Source organism: Manacus candei, unplaced genomic scaffold, assembly GCF_025592945.1.
Source record: "Manacus candei isolate 608988 ecotype Guabito, Panama unplaced genomic scaffold, ASM2559294v1 h1tg000048l, whole genome shotgun sequence".
NCBI lineage: Eukaryota > Metazoa > Chordata > Aves > Passeriformes > Pipridae > Manacus > Manacus candei.
Window position 1 is genome coordinate 4,711,130 of NW_026138096.1, and position 20,700 is coordinate 4,731,829.

The following is a 20,700-nucleotide window of genomic DNA, read 5'->3' on the forward strand; positions in this document are numbered from 1 at the left end:
CTTCGAGTATGGAAATCTTTTTGTTGAAACAATGGCACACTACACAGACATCATCAGAGATTCTTGTTAGAAAGTGAAGGTTGATATTTCAGACTGGAATTTGGCACCACGGGAAACAGCCATTCTTTTTCTCTGTGAAGACAAACATTGCTGAAGCTGCTCTCTCTCTGGGCTTTCATTGTTGTAGGAGCATAACTGTTAGCTATTATTTGTAAAACTTGTTGTCTTTTTCTTCCCTCAAAAGCCTGATTGCTACCTTCACCTCCATCTCCGGTGGGCAGACAATCCCTATGTGTCGGGAACAGTCCACACGAAGGACACTGCACCAGGGCTCATAATGGGGGCAGGTAACTACGACATTATGTTTTAAGACCTAAAATGTGGTGGTGGCTCTTTGTAGAACTTTTGGTTTATAAGAATATGGTGCTATGAACGTTGCCAAAATAAGGCTTTCCTGCAGAATAATCTTTTAGGGAATCTCTTGATCGAACAGTTAAATAAAACTTAATTGAAGGCCCAGAACTGTATCTTTTTAGGCAGATCTGTAACAAGTTCCTGGATACATTATGCTTTGCTGTGCTGTGTAGTACCTCCTTCCCTATTAATGCAGTGTGGAGGTGTGATGGTGGCTGAAGGACATATCCTGAATTCTTTTTCTCTGGAAGTGATGTGCAGAGCCTCCAACATCATGAATTGCCCAGCAAAACTGATGCAAATGCTGGCCAAGCCTTTGTTTTAAGCCTAGATACAGATAATTTGTCTTGTAATTTTTATTAGTTCCTTTCTGTCTAAAGAGAGATAAATTGAAAGAGACCTGTGTGTCTCTGTGTTGGGAACAATGCTGGTTGTGGTTTCTGCATTATAACATCCATATGGAGCCATGTCACTCTGAAGTGGCATTTAGTGAAATAAATTCCATTGCAGTGTTGAGCTCATCAAGAAAAGTATTCTCATAACTCTGTTTTACTTTGTATCCTTGTGATCCATCTATTAATTTTATTTAATCTTCTGTTTCTTTGTTTCAAAATTATCAAATCGTTAACTGTTCTAAGTGCTTTTTTAAATTGTATTATTTTATTCTTGTATTATGGATTATGTTTAGGTGGAATGCCACATTCTCTTTTCATAAAAATATATCTGTTTTTAATGAATAATGGCTTCTGGTTTAGCTTACACTTGTCTATTATGAAGAGTTTATTAAATTGAAAATTTCCTGAGAATATCAAGGTGAGCATATTTGGTGTTTAAAGAGAATGACAGCTGCCAGTACTTCCATGTAACTGAAGATTTCAAGTTTCTCCCTAGTGAAAAGGGAGTTTAAAGTATTTTACTGGACACAGACCTACCTGGTGAAATGCTGCTATGTTTTTATTGATACAAATGAGACTAAGAATTTATACAGTGCCCTTGTAGATAGATTTCTAATATATGTTCAGTTCACATTTTATGAATTCAAATGTTTCAAAAAATAACATCCATTTCAGATGTCTTCTTTTTACATAAAGATACTCCAAAAGTAGGTTCTTAATTTTAGCCCCATCATATTGTGCCTAAATACTTTCCAGTAGCAAATAAGGCAATGAGATTTAATTAATTAGTCTGTTACTCCTATTTTGTTTTTCTTTCTTCTTGCACTGTAATCTGATGTGTTGAACTGATCTTTTGATGGGGATTTGTAGAGGTTTTTTAAGTCCACTCTTCTCTGAGACAGTATTAGAGAGGGCAGGTTGTAGAAGCATATTTTGCCCTTAACTCCTTTCTAGAATGGGGTGAGATTTTTTCACTGTCTGTCTCTTACTGTGCCAGGTAGGTAAACTTGTCAACAGTTTTCCTCCACATAATCATGAGGGATTGTTTTTGATAACATCCAAATATCATTAGGAACTGAACTAACATTTAAATCTGACTTGGTTGCAAAGCAACCTATAGTGTAATGGGAATAGCATAGCAGCTGGCTAAAAACCTGGGATGGATGGAGTGAAACTGGGAAACATTTACCTGAGAGTAGTGCATCCTTTTTCTCGTAGGTCATGTAACTGCAAACAGAGAGAAGGTTTTGTAGCCTTAAAAATTTTATAGAGCAACTGCATCCCCTTACCAACAGATGACCTGAATCAATTCTGATTTTGACTTGCATTTACATTATTTGGATGCTCAGGTCATCTGGATTCAGTGCATATGTTCAGTCTTACCTGGCAAACCTGATATTCTTGTAAATTTACACTTCTTATCAGAAATACTTTACATACAGTGACTGGAATTTCCTTTGGCCTGACCCTTGAAACTGAAAATCCTATGCAAATCAACACAAGTACTATGTTCTTAGCACATACAGAAATCAGATTATTTGGGCCACAACACATATTATTGGAATTTTGATGTTAGATTTAGAGAGAGCACATCTCTGGAAATGACTGAAGGTGATAAAGATCTGTGAATGTCTGCTGATCACACCATGTCTAGGAACCATCAGTGCCTTGTGCTGAAAAAAGGGAAATGTATTGTGAGGGTGATGTAGGTAAATAATTGCCAACAGAGAGATGAAAATACTAATACTCTGTCAAAATATCGTACAGTGACCTTATTAATAAGAATGTGTACAATTCTGATAATCAATTTTCAGGACCAGTGAGCAGGTGCTAAGAAGGCCTACTTGGCAGTTGATGGAAATAGAGAATATTTACAAGAACCTCATTAGCTGAGACAATAAAGGACAATAAAGAATATGGGTTTTTCTCCTGAAAGTGTAACCATGGGGTAAAAACAAGTAATGCAAACAAGTGGATACAAGCTAGAAATATGGATTCTAACCATGAGAACCATGAGGTTCATTGTCTCAATTATAGCAGTGTGGCTATCAATCAAAAATAAAAAAAAATTCCTTTAACATGGAGTTTGGCTTTTTTGTAGAAAGCATATACAGCACAGCTGCTTGTGGTAATGGAAGAGCTAACCTGTGACTTAGGGACAGTTTTGATACTGTGCTTCAAAATCAGAGCTCAGAGACTACTGAATATTGTTTAATTAAAAAAAAAATTAAATGGTGAACAGCATTAACACCTAGAGCGTTTGGGAAAATACAGTAATAGGATTTTAAAATTACATCTTTTTAAACTCATATTTACAAATAAAAATTCTACTCTATTAAAGTTGAATGAATAGTTCTCAGGAATGCATATTTTTAACTTATGTATATAGATAAATTGTGCAGACAGAATATTAAATTTTATAGCTGTATACAAAAGTGTTCTTTTAAATAACCACTTTGCTCTCTTTAAGAAATGTAATAGGAGTTTGCATTTACATTTGATTATGCATCTTAATATTGGCAACAGCTTCTACTTCTCACAGCATCAGCTATGAAATGTGTGTCAATTCATGTGCAAATTTTTACTATAAACTTGCAAAGGACTTTTCTATGAAAAATGTTTAGAGAAGGATAGCTTTTTCAGGCGCTAGTTTACAATAACTACCTGTTTAGCTTCCTATCCAGACGGCAAATCAAGCAAGGAGTAAATTCTGCACATTCACAGAAATTGAGGAAGTGTTAGAAAAGTTCTGTTTACTTTTTGTCGTGTCAGGCCCAAATACATTGCATACACTGTGATGAATTTCTATCATTTTTCACTAAAGTAGTATACTGGGATGCCTCTATAAAAAAGGATGAGGGAACAGGGAGATGATTGAGCATTTCCCAGTGCATTTTGTCGTGAATATCCTGCAATTCCTTTGAATTTTTCTCACATCAACATGTTCCTCAGTTCTGATTCCCCACTTCCTCAGCTGAACACATCTTCAGCTTGCCAGGCAAAAACTATCTGTCTGAGACATTTAAATACAAATTGATTGTATATTTGTTCTGCACTGTGACTACGAGCTTACAAACCATGAAATTTTAGCTTATTGTGCATTGCCTGAAGGGGTGTTATGACTGTATTAATTACCAATAGTCCAGGCAAGATACATGTCTCTTTTTGGAGTTGGTAGGTCTGCATGTATGCTAAATTTAAGTGACTGGAAAAGATTTTCCATATTAGAAGGATTATCTAAGTGTTGCATATGGGGATTATTTCTTCTCGCAGTAAGCATGTCTAAAGTCACATATAAAAATATGGATAAACACAGTAAGTAGCACTTAAAACATGCAAATTAATGATAAATTGTAAATGAAAGTAATCTGTATTTCACAGAATCACAGAATATGCTGAGCTGGAAGGGACCCACAAGGATCATTGAGTCCAACTCTGAACCCTGCACAGGACCATCCCCAAGAGTAACACCATGTGCTTGAGAGTATCATCCAAATGCTTCTTGAACTCTGTCAGTCTTGGTGCTGTGACCACTGCCCTGGGGAGCCTGTTCCAGTGCCCAAGCACCCCCTGGCTGAAGAACCTCTTTCTAATATCCAATCTAAATCTCTGCTGACACAACTTCAGGCCATTCCCTTGGGTCCTGTCACTGGACCCAGTAAGAACCTTCCAAAATGCCTGAGCAAAGATTTTTAATTACCCTCTTGAAATCTTTATGTTTTTCACAGCTATACCACCTTTCTAGAGAGCTTGGCTGGACATCAGTCATCACTAAAATACATTGCTTTCTTTCACATCCCTGTGCTAAACTGTCATGTGCAAAGTCTCAGACAGCTTGGAGTACTATGTTAAACAGTAGTTAATGCCTCTGTGTTCTGGTTTTTGGGACTGACACCCTTGCAAGGATGGAACATGTGATTTTACCCAGTTACTTCAAATCAGCCTTTACTCAGGAGGAGTAAAAAGAAAAAGAGAATTTCCTGTATCCCAAAGGAAGGTTTGAAAAGATTTATAAGAATGCAAGTAACAGAAATGAAAAATGACCACCCTTAATAAAAAACTCAAAAATGCAGGCCATTTCTTTTTGCTTCCTGAACAGAAGCAGCAAGGTGTCCGAGCATAGCAACAGCAGTCATACTGACTCAGCCCAAGAATCCATGTAACACAGTCTCGTGGCTGTGTTGGTGAGAAAAGCCTTTGGGGGAGTGTTTAAGGACAATTCAGGTGTAAATGGTCCCCTAGGCCTTGGTTTGGAGAAGACACACACATGAGAGTCTTCTTTCCTGCCCATGTCATTTAGTTACAAAAAGAATATAGTATGAGACAAACTTGAGAAAACTTCATGAAGCTGGATGGGAAACACTCTGTCATGTGTCAGAGGAGTTTTCAGGTCATTTAAATCAAAAGTGATGTTAAAAAGATACCTTTTATAGCTCTGACTAATACAGCCTTGTCATGGTTTAAGCCCAGCTGGTAACTAAGCACCACACAGGCTCACTCCCCCTCCAGTGGGATGTGGGGAAGAGACTGGAAAGGTGAAAGTGAGAAAACTCATGGATTGAGATAAGAACAGCTTAATAACTGAAATAAAATAATAACAATTTAATAAGAAGGAAAATAACAAAGAGAGAGAAATAAAACCCAAGAAAGACAAGTGATGCAAATCAAAACAGTTGCTCACTTCCAACCAGTCAATGCCCAGTCTTTTCCTGAGCAGTGGCCCCCACACCAACCTCTCCCCCATTTTATTGCTGAATGGGATGACATATGGCCTGGAATATCCCTTGGGTCAGTTGAGGTCAGCTGTCTTGACTGTGTCCATTTCCAATATCTTGTGCACCCCTGGACTGCTCTCTGGTGGAGTGGAGTGAGGACTAGAAAAGGCCTTGACTTTGTGTAAGCACTGCTAAGCAGTGACAAAAACATCCCTGTATCAGCCACTTCAGTACAAATCCAAAACACAGCTCCGTACTAGCTGCTATGAAGAGAATTAATTCTACCCCAGCCCAAACCAGCACATGCCTGCAGTTGATCACCAATTCCAGACACAGTAACTTTTTCAGTATGAACGTGAGTTGCCTTCAGTGTATTAGATTACATTTACTTGTTACCCCAGATGAATTTTGAGATCTAACATAGACCTACTAAAATGATAGAAAGGTTTCCATGTTGTAGTGGCACACCTGAGGAGTTACTGCAGATATTTACAGCTGTAATAAGAAGCACAGATTTTGGTGTGGCTCACTAGGCAAAAAGGACACTGATGTTAGTGGGTGTGTGGTACAGTCCAAACACCTGGTGGGTGGGAATGGTACTTAAACATTGTAGGTGTTGCCTTCCAGTCTTGGGTGAACATAATTTGCCTGTTTCTCCCCTTCTGTGTCACTTGATCACAATGGCAGTTGTGCACATGTGTTATTGGCTGCCACACTTACCACAAATATGTTTCATAATTTTCAGATATGGGATGGAAACATTCAGAATGTCTCAGTTCTATTATGAGTGCTGCAGTGGCTTTGCATTTGTTTATATGCAGTGTTATTAATACCAGGATTTTTTGCACTCAATTTGATGCAAATTGAGGCTGATGTAAAGGGGTTTATGGGGTGTTGTTACATGTGCTTTGTTTAGTTAGCTGGCTTATCCAATAACATGACACACCGTGAGGCAGCTAGAGCCTAAAATTATGCACTTTATTTTAGATCTCAAAAAGTACAAAATGTTCCACATCATTGACATTATTTTTTATTAGAGTATTAAAAAATAAAGTTAAAACAATGTAACTTAAAATAGAGAAAATTCATAACTCTTGTCACATTAAATAGAAAGGTTTGCTAATAAAGCTGTACAGAGTTCACTTAGTTCTTTATTCCAGTTCTACTTTTTCAGGCTAACAGCTTTCAGTGATATCTGTTGCTTAAGAAAGTCATCACATATCCCTGTGTGTTCCTGGAAATTTCCTTCTGTATGTCACCTCTCAGATTTGGCTGCAGGGCTGCTTCCCACAGCAAATAGCCCCTTGTGCTTTGCAGGAACCTCCTTGTCTTCCCTAGTTCTGCAGGTTTTCTACTTTTGACCTCAAGTGCCTTTTCTTTCTAAATCCATTGACACTGTTTTTCAGCAAGACATCTTCTGCAGGACCCACAGAGCAAACTCAAAAGTGCATTGAAAAGTTTTGTCATTCCTTACAGAAAGGTTTTCTTAATCTGCTCGAAGACTTGACTTTATAAAGTTTGCAAAATTATGTCATATAATTGTGTCTCCCAGAAAATCTGGAAGTCGTGAAAATTACAGCCTTCGTTTATGACACAATTAAATATTGTGTTAGCAGTCAGAAGCTCCTGCATCCACCACTTCTGGACGTTCACCCTTGGCCCAGGGATGGATTGCTTTCGAGGGTCAAACAGCACTTAAGTCCCTTTTCTCAAAGGAGTACCCCAGACTCAGTGCTGTTGTTCATCAGTTGTTTGCCAGAATAGAATTATAAATGAGCCCACCAACTCCTTTTGCTCATTTATCAAGAAAAGGCAGTGAAGGTAAAACCAGAACTAGGAGAAGTTCATGTCTGTCTTTTGACAGAGCTGCAGTTACAGCACTGTTGCTAATATATTTCAGTCATTACCGTATCAGCTGGATAGAAAAGGCTTTTTAATGAAGCACAAGTTGATGCTGTTTAGTTTACAGACTAATTTTCCATTAGCAAGGCAATTTACCACTGAACTCTTTAAAGTGCAGATCCATAGCAATTCCTGAAATAAAGACCTACTCATGCAAGTAGATTTTAGTAACTGGTGAAAAGAGGTAGAATAAACAGCATTTATCCAGGAGCAAAATTAACACTGCATTCATTAAAGATATCTATGCAAAAAAGGGTATAGACTGACAGCAATACTTTAGATTCTAGCAAGTAAATAAATATTTCTGTCCTCAGCTGTCCCATAGAAAACATTCCATGAATAACTGCAGAAGCACAAGGATATACCCATTTGCAGATGCATATACCAGTGAAAACTATACAGAGGAAAGTAAGAATGGCAAAAGAAATATATTTTGTATGAGCAGTGAATCAAATCTCTTCCCTTCCTTTAACCCTGGGAAGGTGATTTCTCGTTCATATCTCCTTCTGGTGAGCAAATGAATCTTAAAACTGTATTTGGAGAGAAAATATAACTGAATTCATGTGTGAAGCTTACCTTTTGAAATTGTCTCATTAGGTAATATTCGCAGGAGGTTTAGTTTGGATATTAGAAAGAGGTTCTTCACCCAGAGGCTGGATGGGCACTGGAGCAGGCTCCCCAGGGCAGTGGTCACAGCACCAAGACTGACAGAGTTCAAAAAGCATTTGGACAATGCTCTCAGGCACATGGTGTGACTCTTGAGGTGGTCCTGTGCAGGGTAAGAGCTGGACTCGATGATCCTTGTGGGTCCCTTCCAACTGAGTATATTCTATGATTTTATGATTCTATGACTTTATCATGATTCATTGTTGGAATTTTTTTCTCTTATACTAGAAGATCTGCCTAAATGAATGCAACATGAATGTAAACAAAAAACGTAATATTCCAAGGACTACTGGACAGAATAAACCCAAAGTTTGTATCTGTTTTTTTAAAAAAATTTAACCTTTAGTTAGGTCTTTGCTCTTTTGTCCTTAACACTGATGATGTGGTTGTAGCTTTCTGTCACTTCTGTCATAGAGGTTTCATTTTGATTGCTGGGCCTTTATTTCTAAAAGCTAAATAGCCTTATGCAAAAATAATAACTCTTCTGTGAACCACGTGATCGGCCTTGCCATTCCTGCTACTTGGACCAACTCAGCAGGCAGAGCGTTGGGAAGGTGAACCCGTGCCGGACAGGCCCCAGTGCTGAATTAGAGCTGGGCTGTTTTTTGAAGAGGAAGATGTTTGTGGGGAAAGAATAGGGGCTATTCACTCCAGAGTTACCCATTTCCCTTTCCTTCCCACTTGGAGCAACTGCTATCACATCCAATAGCAGTCATATGGGTCATCCCTGCACTTTGAGTCTAAGCTGGTTTCGGCACATTTTTGCTCTTACAGGTTGTTACAATCCAGATTTAAGCTATAAGCTGCCCAGAGTGGTTACATTTTATTTAAGACTTTTTAAAAGCCTTGTAGTTCGTTATAACCTCAAATTAGCGTCCAGAGAAAGAGTGACACACTCTTCTCTAAGAGAAATTCTTTTAATTTAGTGAGAAAAATAAGATATTTTGGCAAAAGGTTTTACAGGAGTAAAATACAACCAAGAAAAAATATTTCACTAAAACACTCAGCACAAAGACCCCTTCCACAGTAAACACCTGTTGGAAACAATCAATATACTAGCTTTAGTAAAACACAATTCATTGGTTTTAAGTTACTCATAAGAGAAGGAAAAGAGGTAAAAGAAGAAAACAGATTAAAGGAGTAAAGAAAGAAAGAAGAAAGAGTGAAGGAAAGAGAGGAAAGGAAAAACAGTTACCGATAAGATCTGATGGTTCACATGGTTCAGGTTGCAGGAGAGGAGAGAAGAAGAGGCTCAAGTGGAGTCTCATGTATTTATAGAGTTCAGTTTTCCCTCCCAGGCAGGATACCCAGTCAGTGCCTTCCAAGCCAGAGTGAGTTGTGCTGTAGCCAATCACAGGCTCCAGGGGCATGGTGTGAGCAGGCTACCAGCAGGTCTGCCTTGACTCAGAGCTGGCTACGTGGCCTTCATCTCTGCCATGTGCTCTGAATGGGCTCAGCCGTGTTGGCTCTGCCATGTGCTCTCAGCAGGCTTTATGTGCAGGCCTTACCATGTACCTGCAGGTCTAGGCCCAGCCCTTCCCCCCCCCCCCCCCAAACACAGAGTGAGTTGGTTTCGACCCATATCAATAATTCAGAGAGATTTGGATTCAGTATCTCACACAGGTCTTACATCTACTTCGTCCATAGGAGTTTGGTTCTTAAGCAGGTGGTCAGTCCACACACCTTCATCCATGTCGTACTGACCTTGTCAAATCTCATTACCTACAGGAATAGGGTCTTTTTTTTTCAAAATGACATGACCAACTAAATCTGTGCTGAATTATTTGATAAATGAGAGAGTGAAGTGGGTTGGAAAAATGAAAACCCCGGAAAGTGCAGCGGCATCTTCTGAAATATCAGATGCAATTGAAAGAAAATAACTGACTCCTATAAATTCCCTGATTCGGTATAAATATCTTAATCCTGTCCAGGATGTATTTAGGGTTAAATAATGTAGAGTTATACAACTAAACAGTGGACCACATGCAACCTTGATGGTCTAAATAGAACATGTATTTTGGGCAGTGAGCACTGTCATTCCTCTTGGGAACCTTTCGGCGCTAGTGAGGACATTCTGCATAAACAGATCTGGTTTAGTGGTTAAAATCAGCTATTTATATAACACACTAGTGGAATTTCATACTGCTATCCTAATCTCAAATGTTTTCTTTCACCACCTCCTCTGTTTAAGAGGATCTGGTAACTTTCATCTTATTTCTACTGTAACAACATGCAAACCATATATTTAAGTCAAAATCCTCCGGAGAATAGCATTTAGAAGAAATATTGTGCCATGATTGCTTCTCCCCTAGAACACTGTAAACTGCCTGGTGGTTTAATAGTTTGCTGTTTGAAATAACGCATGTTAAAAGATCTCAGTGATCTCAGTGTTTGGGACGGCATCTATGATCATCTTCCACAAGTTTAACACTTCTAATAGATTTGCAGCAATCTAAATTCTCCTCAGTACTTTTTGTCAAAATATTCAGTAGCTTCCTAGTCAATATTTAGATAAATCAAGTCATTCTGCTTCCAATTCTTTTGCAGTTACGCTATTTTTCAAAAGCCCTGTCCCCTCTTTTCAGTGTTACATATTTGATCAGATTCTAGATTTTGCTATCACTTCATCAAGTCTTACAGATAAAATATTTTATTTTAACATTTTGAGTTCAACATGAATACTTTTACAGGCTATGATTAGGGTTAAGGTAAAGCTTTTGAGTTCATGGATATTTCATACTTACATCTTAAATACGTGTTGTTTTATAATAGTTTCTCAGCATGCAGCAACAAAACTAAAACATTGGTTTGTCTTCTGCATTTCAGTATTTGAATCAAGCCTCATTGCTCCCACCAATGGACAAGACAGTAATGGAAAGGAAGATTTTGAAAGTGTACATATAGTTTTTTTAAAGGATTTTGCTGGTCCTACCAGAAATTAAGTAAGCCTGATCACCTGAGTTTAGTTCTTGCTTTGACTTGGAAACTCCTTACTGTGACTAGCATCAGGACTAGAGCCAATCTTCTTGCTCATTTGGATGCAACTCTTGTTTTCTCCTGTTTTATGACAGGTAACCTGGGGTCCCAGCTGGTTGAGTATAAAGAGGAGATGTACATAACGTCTGACTGTGGGAACACGTGGCGTCAGGTAGGAAACATAAATTATCAAGGAGCCTGGAAATGATTTTAATGTACCAAATGTGATGAATTTTATAATGCTTAACTAATCTTTAGATACCTAATCTTTTGAAGGAGGGGGCCATTATTATCTCCATTTTGCTTGGAAACCGAGAGATTAAAGAGATGAAAATGTTCAAATTCCATTGGAACCTGACAGCCTGATAAATTTGAGTCTTTGCAAATCCCTTCTTAAAGATCTTAAAAGTATCTTATGCAAAAAACATAGCGTCTGTTTAGTTTTTTAAGAATTTAAATAATCTTCCTGTGATAATGACGAAGTGGACTTGGCTAGATCTTGCAGTACAAACATTCCAAGTTAAAAGACATGGCTTAGGTACAAAGGCAGAAATTCTTCAGCTTCATAGTCTGAAAACTGTTATTTAAGCATAAACTTTGTTCTTCATTGAAACTGAGTGAAAACATATTTTCAAAAAAAAAAACCCTTTTAATTTCTGTTAGTATGATTTAATAAATTCAGGGAATACAAATACCAAAGTATTAAAACCAGTGGTGTGGTAATGCTGTCTGAATTCTGGATGTCTTTTGCTTCCACTGCCTAGAATCAGTTAAAGCATTGCACATTTATTATGTATCCTAAACTGCCTTGTCTCAGTGTGCTGGGTTTACCCTGGCTTAATGCCAGGTGCTCATCAAAATCGCTTTATCACTACCCTCCTCAGCTGGACAGGTGAGAGAGAATATAAAAAAAACTTGTGGGTCGAGATAAGTCACCAATTACTGTCATGGGCAAAACAGACTCAACTCGGGAAAGATTAATTTAATTGCCAATAAATAACAAGAGTAGGATAGTGAGAAATAAACCCAAATTTTAGAATACCTTTCCCCCACCCCTCCCTTCTTCCCAGCTCGGCTTTATTCACAGATTCTCTGCCTCCTCCCCCCAGCAGCACAGGGGGATGGGAAACAGGGTCTGCGGTCAGTTCACCACATGTTTTCTCTACCGTGCATTCCTCCTCATGAGGAAGACTCCTCACTCTCTTCCCCTGCTCCAGTGTGGGGTCCATCCCACAGGAAATAGTTCTTTATGAACTTCTCCAATGTGAGTCCTTCCCATGGGTTGTAGTTCTTCATGAACTGCTCCAGCATGGATCCCTTCCACGGGGTGCAGTCTGTCAGGAACAGGCTGCTCCAGCGTGGATCCCTCGTGGGGTCACAAGTCTTACCAACAAACCTGCTCCAACTCGGGCTTCCCACGGGGTCACAGCCTCCTTCAAGCATCCTCCTGCTCTATGGGCTGCAGGTGGATCTCTGCCCCACCATGGACCTTCATGGGCTGCAGGGGCAGAGCTACCTGAGCATGGCCTGCACCATGTGCTTTAGGGGAACCTCTGCTCTGGCAGCTGGAGCACCTCCTCCCCTCCTGCACTGACATGGTATCTTGAGGGCTGTTTTACTTACATATTCTCTACTCTTCTCTCCTGCTGCAGTTGCTGTTGTGCAAGTTTCCCCCCACCTTCTTAATTACATGATCCCTGAGGTACTACTGCTGTCTGACTGGCTTGACCTTGGTTGGTGACAAGTCCATCCTGGAGCTGGCTGGTGTTGGCTCTGTTTGGACATAGGGAAGCTTCAGGCAGCTTCTCAGAGAAGCCATGCAAACCCAATACACTCAGCAATGCCTATTCACAGGGATACTTTCTTTCTATATATATATATATGGCAATAATGCACAATATGATGTGGATTCTACTTATAATGTGAATCCAGGAGAGAAAAAAAACTACCCTCAAAGGACTAAAGCATGTAAAAAAATAATTTCAGTTCAGTTAAAATAGTGGTTTAGTGTTTAGCTGTAATCAAATTTAATTATTTTCTGAGAACAATTAAATGTGAAAATGTTCTCAGTAGTGTTACTGAGCTTGAGGAATTTAGGGTTAAAAGAGGAAAATACAGACAGTTTCTTATATTGCTATTGTAGGATGCCAAATATACTGTGTTTTTAAAAGAACTTTTAAAGAGAAATATGTTATTTTTGTCATGAGAATGTCTTTTGATGTTTGAAAGATAAAATTTTATGCCAAATCCCTTCTTGAAACCTAGAATATGATAAATAGGTGTTTAAATGCAAAAGTCTTCCAGGATTTACAATGGGTACTGTGTTTTTCAATACTTCATAGAGGTCTCTCTCATAATTTATTGTCAGCATTTGCCAAAGTTTTATAGTTTTTCTGGGGTTAAAAATAGGAAGAAAAGAGTGAAGGGGATCAAATCCGTATTTTACTGCTTTTTATTTGTAAGACACTCAGGTAAATGATGTGTGTTGCAACTTGACCCTAAGGTGCCTATTCATGCTGTAAAACCAACCATAAACTGATCCCTCATTGTGACAATCAAAATGGAAAACACCATTTATTTTAATTAAAACTACTTCAAAGCCTTTGAAAGAGCTTGCTCAATCCTAAGATTTGCAATCAGAATTAAATAGTAGATTATTGCATGTATTTTATGGCCTCACTGCTCGCGACCAAACAGTTCTTCCAGATGACGGCAGTACATTTCCTTTCTCTGTTGGTGTTCATACAATGAGAGAGAAGGCTTCAGTCAGGTGATATGGGAATTTAAATAATTCAGTAAACTGCAGGTCTTGTGAGCTGGTGAATGCAGAACAAATCCCATGCTTTGACACAACTCTTCATCTGAGTTTAAGTTTCTGACTTGGAGACCTTGTGGTTTTCATTAGTGAGTGCCTGGCACCTTTGTCATGTGCTCACAAAACGTTGCAGGGCTGTTCACAGACTAGAAGGGGAGCAGTCTGTGGGTATAGAAGCAGAGCAACACAGAAAAGTTAACATGAGACTTAGAAGAAAAGGCAGTTCAAGAAATTAATTAAAAACATTCTTGAAATAATAGCAGTATTGGTTCATAGGAATATAGAACTATGGGGAAGGTCAAAGATCATGTAATTCAACCATGTGCTCTGAGACAACATCAAATGTACTAGGAACATCTCTGCAAGAACTGTTCGTTAATCCTTCACTGTAAGAGATTCAGGCTACATGGTGTTTCACCATTCTTCATAGATTTTTCTGAATATTTTACATAGGCTGACTGTTCCTTTTGCTCTTGTTCTTACACTTTCACAAATTCTGCAGGGTGATTTCTTCTTATCTTTAGAGAGGAGTGGTTTCCTGTCACCTTTGAATAACTTTTTTAGATGTTGAAAGGTGATTATCAGGTCTACCCAGACTGTAGGGATTTTCCCTTTGGAAATAGCAAACTCAAATCCACTGATTTTCCTAGTGAATCAAATTTTTGAAGTGGTTTTTTTTTTCCTTTTTGTTCCTCATTTATTGGACTGTCTAATATGACATGCCTCTCCTGAAGCATGGTAAAACTGAATGCAAAATTACAAATTTTATCAGTACTAAACAGAATAAAATGATTGCCCTTGATGTTTTGACATGACTGGCACCCCATTTCAGAAGTTTTCTATTCCTTGCACTAGCATCACATTGTTGATGCAAATCCAGTTTGTGATTCTTAACTGGAGCCACTCCCTGAGTTTGTAATACATTCTCACTTTAACAACAATCTGCTGATCATTTTCTTTCCATAATTTCTTAGCCAGCTGTATATACTTAAATGGTTTTAAGGCTCATGGGGGTCCTTCTTACTCTCTACAATTACCTGAAAGGAGGTTGTAGAAAGGTGGGGATTGGTCTCACCTCCCAGGTAATAAGCAATAGGACAAGAGGAAACAGCCTCACCTTGCACCAAGAGAGGTTTAGATCGGATATAAGGAAAAATTTCCTTGGAACAAGCTGCCTAGGGAAGTGGCTGAGTCACCATCCTTGGAAGTGTTCAAATGACATGTGGATATGGCACTTAGGAACATGGTTTAATAGTGGACTTCAAAGTGTTCAGGGTTTATGGTTAGACTCAATGATCTTAGAGGTCTTAATGATTCTATGATTCCATGATTTCACCTGAACCCATATTTCCATAGATTGCGTATGGTGTGGTCATTGAAGAGTTCAGGAAGGGTTACGTATAAACACGGCCAGTGTTTATAGATAGAAATAAATCCCTAAATGGGAGTTCTGTGAAATTAAGTAAATACTGGGGATAAATGGAAATGTTTGGGGAAATAATGGAAGTTTGGTGAGGAGGATTATAAACGCAGTCAGGTGATGTGCAGCTCGTGTGTCAAAACCCACATATATTGTTGTTTGGCCTTATGTGCTGGCCAAGTAGACCATCTATGTTTAGATAACATAGGTCTGTGAGAGACTTAGAGGAACACTGTCACACATGCTTGAGATCCCCTGAAAGATCAAGCAGAGTGGTAAATTGTGGCTGAGCAAATCCCTGAAATACATGTGAAAACAGCAGGGTGGGTGATCTTTTTGCATGGACTGAGCTCTTCAGTTCCTGCATTCCCACTTGTGTGTCTCTGCCCAGGTGCTGCTTCAGCCCCTGGTTGGCCAGGTAATGAGAATAAATTTACTCTTTGCATTTCATCTGTGGTTTTGTGGTTGTTCCCGTGTCCTGACTCTGCCAGCTCATGCAAAAAGTAAAAACAAGGACTGTGATTATAAGTAACCACAATATCACTTGGGTTGGCTCTAGTTGTTCTTCTGCCTTTCTATTGCATGGTGCCTGAGCTGCTTGTTGGAATATCTTGAAACCATCACTTTTTTTTAAAGAAAAACTGAAATTTGTAGCTGTGTACTGTACAACATTGCACTGCAAATAGCAGTAGTTTGGGAGCTGATTGATAAGCAGGTTAGACATCCATGCAGCAACAGTGAACTGGTCTGTAGGAGAAGGGAATCTCACCTTGACACTATCATGAACTATGTGGGCTTAGAATCAGAATCGTAGTCATGGAATTGTTTAAGTTGGAAAAGACCCTTAAGATCATTGAGCCCAACTATAAAAATAAGTGCCAAGTGGACCATGAAGGCATAGGCTATGGTGAACTCATGGAACAGATAAGTTTATTTGAAAGGCTTCCCTTCTTTTCTACCAGCAAAATAGTATCACAAAATGTGTAAATGAACATGAAATATTAGGATACTCTGTTAAATGCTAAGGATGACCTTGTATATATATAGAAGTGGGCTTATTTCTTTAAAATGCTAATTTCTGTTCACAGTTGTGGTTGCTGTTGCTATTTCAACAGCGTCTGTTACAACACTGTATTTGAAATAGGACAGAGTAAGAGAAAGGTCTGGCTTTCAAAAGAAATGGCATAAATAAAAGGAAAAGAACAGCAAAAACCTTTCATATTTGATCCACTGCCAAAGTAGCTCTTGTAGCAGCAAAATGCTTGGTTAAGCTAATAAACAGAAAGCCTGTTGTATGTTTAGGAACGGAATCTAGATCTCTGGAACTTTAATCTAGTGCTTTTTTTATTGGAATATTATTTCTCTGTGTTAAATTCTTTTGCATCAAAGCAACTTGGAAAACCTTTGTTTAAGCGAGAATACTTGTTTTCCTGCAGACATCTCAGGAAGTGGACGGTTACAACTTTAAGCACAACAAAACAGGCTAAAATTCCAGCCTTTTAACTCTAGGAAGGTCCAACTGGCTCATTCTGTGTAGGAAACTTCCATTTCCAGCTTCGAATCTAGAAATGTATGACACTTGATGAGAGAAGCAAGTGACTTTGGGAATTTTTGGTTATTTTTGAAACTTCTGCATTGCAGAGTAAAATCGGATCATTTCAATGTGTTTTCACTGATTTCATGGGGTTTTAATAATTGCGCCCAACAGATATTCTGACCTGAAATAGCTGCTGAAGTTGCTGGGACAGACACAGAAAAAGAAACCTTTAGAGCAGAGCGGACAGGGGAAGAGAATAGAAGTTGATATTATGATTATAAGGCATATAACGTGCTTAAAAAATTACATAAATAAGTCATAAAAATCTTGTTCCTTCGTGGCTGTCTATTAGTAAGGATCACAACACATTTGTTGCCTGGCTTTAGTTAGTGGAGTGACAAATATCAAAATTTGTGGTTTGCTGTGAACAGGTATGTTCTCAGTTTTGAACTTCAGCTCTGACACTGGGACCACCTTTGCCTGAATCCTTTGCAAACTGTTTGTCTTGTTTTCATTTCCAGAAAGTAGAGATAAATATTTACTTTTATGCATGAAATTGTTAATTCTTTTCAATGTACTGAAGATGAAGGGTTGCTTTCATAAGGAATTTCATACAGTTTCGTTATAAAATGTTTGAAGTGTGTGCAAGAAAAGCATGATATAATGATGACATTGATATGTGTGAATGTGTCTGCTGTGCTAAAGCAGGATACTAAAATGATACGTGGGGCACTGCCATGCTGCTTCTCTGGGAAAACCTTATTTGGATAAACTGGTACAGAGACCAGCTTCCTTTATCCTCATTATGATGCTGAAGCTTTGGGAGACTTCATGTCCCAGCATAAACTGTTGCATTTTGATTTGAGCAGAAGTTCAAACAAAGTTTAGAGGAGGATCAAAACTCTGCTTCCTTTTCTGACTCCAACTGATCTCATCCTTTTGAAGTGCATCTAAAATTAATGTCTGTCCTTTACTGAAATCTCTTCTAAAATATGCAGCTGTGTAGAATAAGTAGATAGGACTATAAATGCCTCGTATCAGGGTTTTGCCTGTAAATTTGCAACATTGAAGAACTGATCAGACACTTGAAACCCTAGGATTCCCATAAAATATGTTCTTACTAGATGAGAGGAAGACTGAATTCTCAACCCAAATTAAATGCTTGCTATTTTTTGAAGTAATTGTGAGTATGCTTTAGGATATTTCCACTGCATCTCTGGTTCAGTCTTGCTGATAAATTCTCTAAATGTAGCGCTCACTTTTGCCAAAAAAGAAAAGAAAAAAAAGCATTTGTATTGTCAATATTTTTTCATTCACATAGCAAAGTAAAGCTAACCTTTATGGGTTTTACCTTTGCTTGGACCGCGTGTTTGTCTAGTGTGTGTGATAACTCTCACCTTACCACTTGCTCTTGTGTTAAATGAACTTTCACATGTTAATAACACAAGCAAACCATGTCTTAAAACAGATTTCAGATGTAAGAAAGGGAACATATCTACCTGTGGATTTATTTTAGTACTGCTGATGGCTTCTAGAAAAGGAATTTAAATAATTTAGGAAATTTTTAGTAACTTATACCATTAAATCAGTATTACATGTATTTTGGTTCAAAACTCAGAGTGGCCTCCATGGGAGATCACGTGTTTGAACTTAAATAAATCACTGACACTGGAAATGCAGAAAACATGCTTGTACCAATTATTTCAAGTTCTGTAGTTTCTGGGTAACGTGAGAAAGTCAGGGGCAGCAATACTTTTCCTATTTTTCTTAGAATTAAACTACAAAGCATTTTATTCTGCAAGGTACACAGAATATGGCAAATACCAAAGTAAGGTGATAGGTCACTTGGTGATGTATAATAGGAAGGAATGGAGAATGCACACTGTGAGAAATATCATCTTGGGCTAAAATCATTTAGGCAGTTTAATCTAACTGTGATTTGAACCTGAACATTTTGTGATTCACCTACTTAACTTCCTTTTCTTTTACAGCTGGAACAAATACAGGAGTTAACCTGACTTTTATGTCCTTTTCAGTTTGAAGTGTGGACATTGTAAAATGTAAAAGTCTATTAATGCTTGTTTGCTTGTACATTTTATTTCAGCTGTTTTGTACATTTGCTTAGCTGGCCTTTTTTTGTCTGACTTGTAGGTCTTTGAAGAAGAGCACCATATCTTGTACTTGGACCATGGTGGAGTTATTGTGGCTATCAAAGACACCTCTATCCCTCTGAAAATACTCAAGTAATCCTACAGTCAATTAGAGTAGAGCTATTGTGTATTCAAGACCTCAGGCAAAGTTCAGAGTTAAAGATAAGCATTTTAACATGATCATGTATGAAACACAGGTGGAGTCAACTTAATTTAACATTCATTAAGTCAATAAAATGCAGTTGGATGTTTTCTTAAAGATTATTTCATGGCGCTGAAGATAGCATGGCATAATGCATTAATCATAATAAAATTCCCTTGCATCAGTGTTGGGTTTTTTTGCTTCAAAGGCTATTCTGGAACTCTACAGTACAAGCCATGTTCACCATTGATTTTTATCTTCTACTGGTTGACACCAGCAGTGCATGTCAATTATGCTCAACCTATGATGCTTATGTGGCTTATGCATGCAGTCAGGATAGTTCATTGGTACTGTAATAGATCTCTATCCTCTCCCAGGGCCACAGTGAAATTGGAGAATAGCCCTGAGTCTCTCTGGCAAGAGCAATATAATGTAGACTTTGCGAGCCAACAGGCAAAGTTATGTGTGCTTATGTGCCGTGTAATATGGTCTGCCAGAAACACAGTTTGTAGTGTGCATAGATCCTGTCATACAGTGATAATGCAGCGAGTGGCCTTCTCAGCTTCTTTGTCTGAGAAGGAAAGGTTTGCTGCAAAGAATTTTGTTATAAAATATCAAGTTTTAGACTGCATGATGGTGCAGCAAAATATGGTAACCTTATGCAATGGCATGCAGAACTATGATTTTCAGCATAAAAAACTGTAAGAGATCTTTATCACTTGTGACTAGCTTCATTTTTGCAGAATTGCATACAGTAATAGGAACTAGCTGTGTACCGGGTTAGCTAGAATGAGTCATCACTAACCTACTATCCAAAAGACCTGGAGGAAATGTACAGAAGAAAAGAGACTTTGATTCCTAAATTTTGGCTGCACAGAATCTCTGAAATATGTTCTGTGGATTCATCAGCGTCTTCTGCAAATTTTTAAGTGACTGGTAGCAGCTGTGAAGGGCCATCATCATCTCGGTGCCTGCAGTTACTGCATTTCCCACATGTTTTAGCAGCTGGGCTCTTCTGCCTCTCCTGTTTCACTGACCTCTGCTTAACAGGTCTCTAGTCAGAGGCTATTAGAAAGAATGAAGTGTAAATTAACTTGCTTTTGAAGCCACAAGGTAGGAAGATAGTTTGTTGACAGAGCTCTTTTTATCTCCCTGAGAATTTTTATTGTTGTGGCAAATTTATCATACATCTTCTCATAAAGATGTGAACAACTGGATATGATGCTGAAAAAAAGATCACATTACTATGATACACTGTCTAGGCATATTGTATTTTTGAGATCAAAAATCCTAGGCTTTAGTAGTGAGTTGGGGGTTTTTTATTAAGTGAATTCTGCTTTGTATAGTAATAGTTGGAAATGAAAACCATTTCTGCTTTTTTACAGGTTCAGCATAGATGAAGGCCAGACTTGGAGCACACATAATTTTACCAGCACTTCAGTCTTTGTAGATGGATTACTTAGTGAACCTGGAGATGAGACACTGGTCATGACGTAAGGTTTTGGTTTCATCTCTGCTCTCAGGGCTCTCCCTCTGCTTATGCACTTGAGCATATTTTCAGTTGTGCA

General features: G+C 38.3%; 1 protein-coding gene across 1 annotated transcript in view; it reads left to right on the top strand.

The window, feature by feature from the left end:
- The window catches only part of SORCS2 (sortilin related VPS10 domain containing receptor 2), a 552,065-nt gene that overhangs the window by 472,490 nt on the left and 58,875 nt on the right, over positions 1 to 20,700 (top strand). Inside the window, exons 11-14 of the mRNA XM_051798400.1 lie at positions 245 to 347; positions 11,164 to 11,240; positions 18,992 to 19,083; positions 20,518 to 20,625. Coding sequence (XP_051654360.1) covers positions 245 to 347; positions 11,164 to 11,240; positions 18,992 to 19,083; positions 20,518 to 20,625 — 380 coding nt within the window. The remainder of the gene's footprint in view (positions 1 to 244; positions 348 to 11,163; positions 11,241 to 18,991; positions 19,084 to 20,517; positions 20,626 to 20,700) is intronic.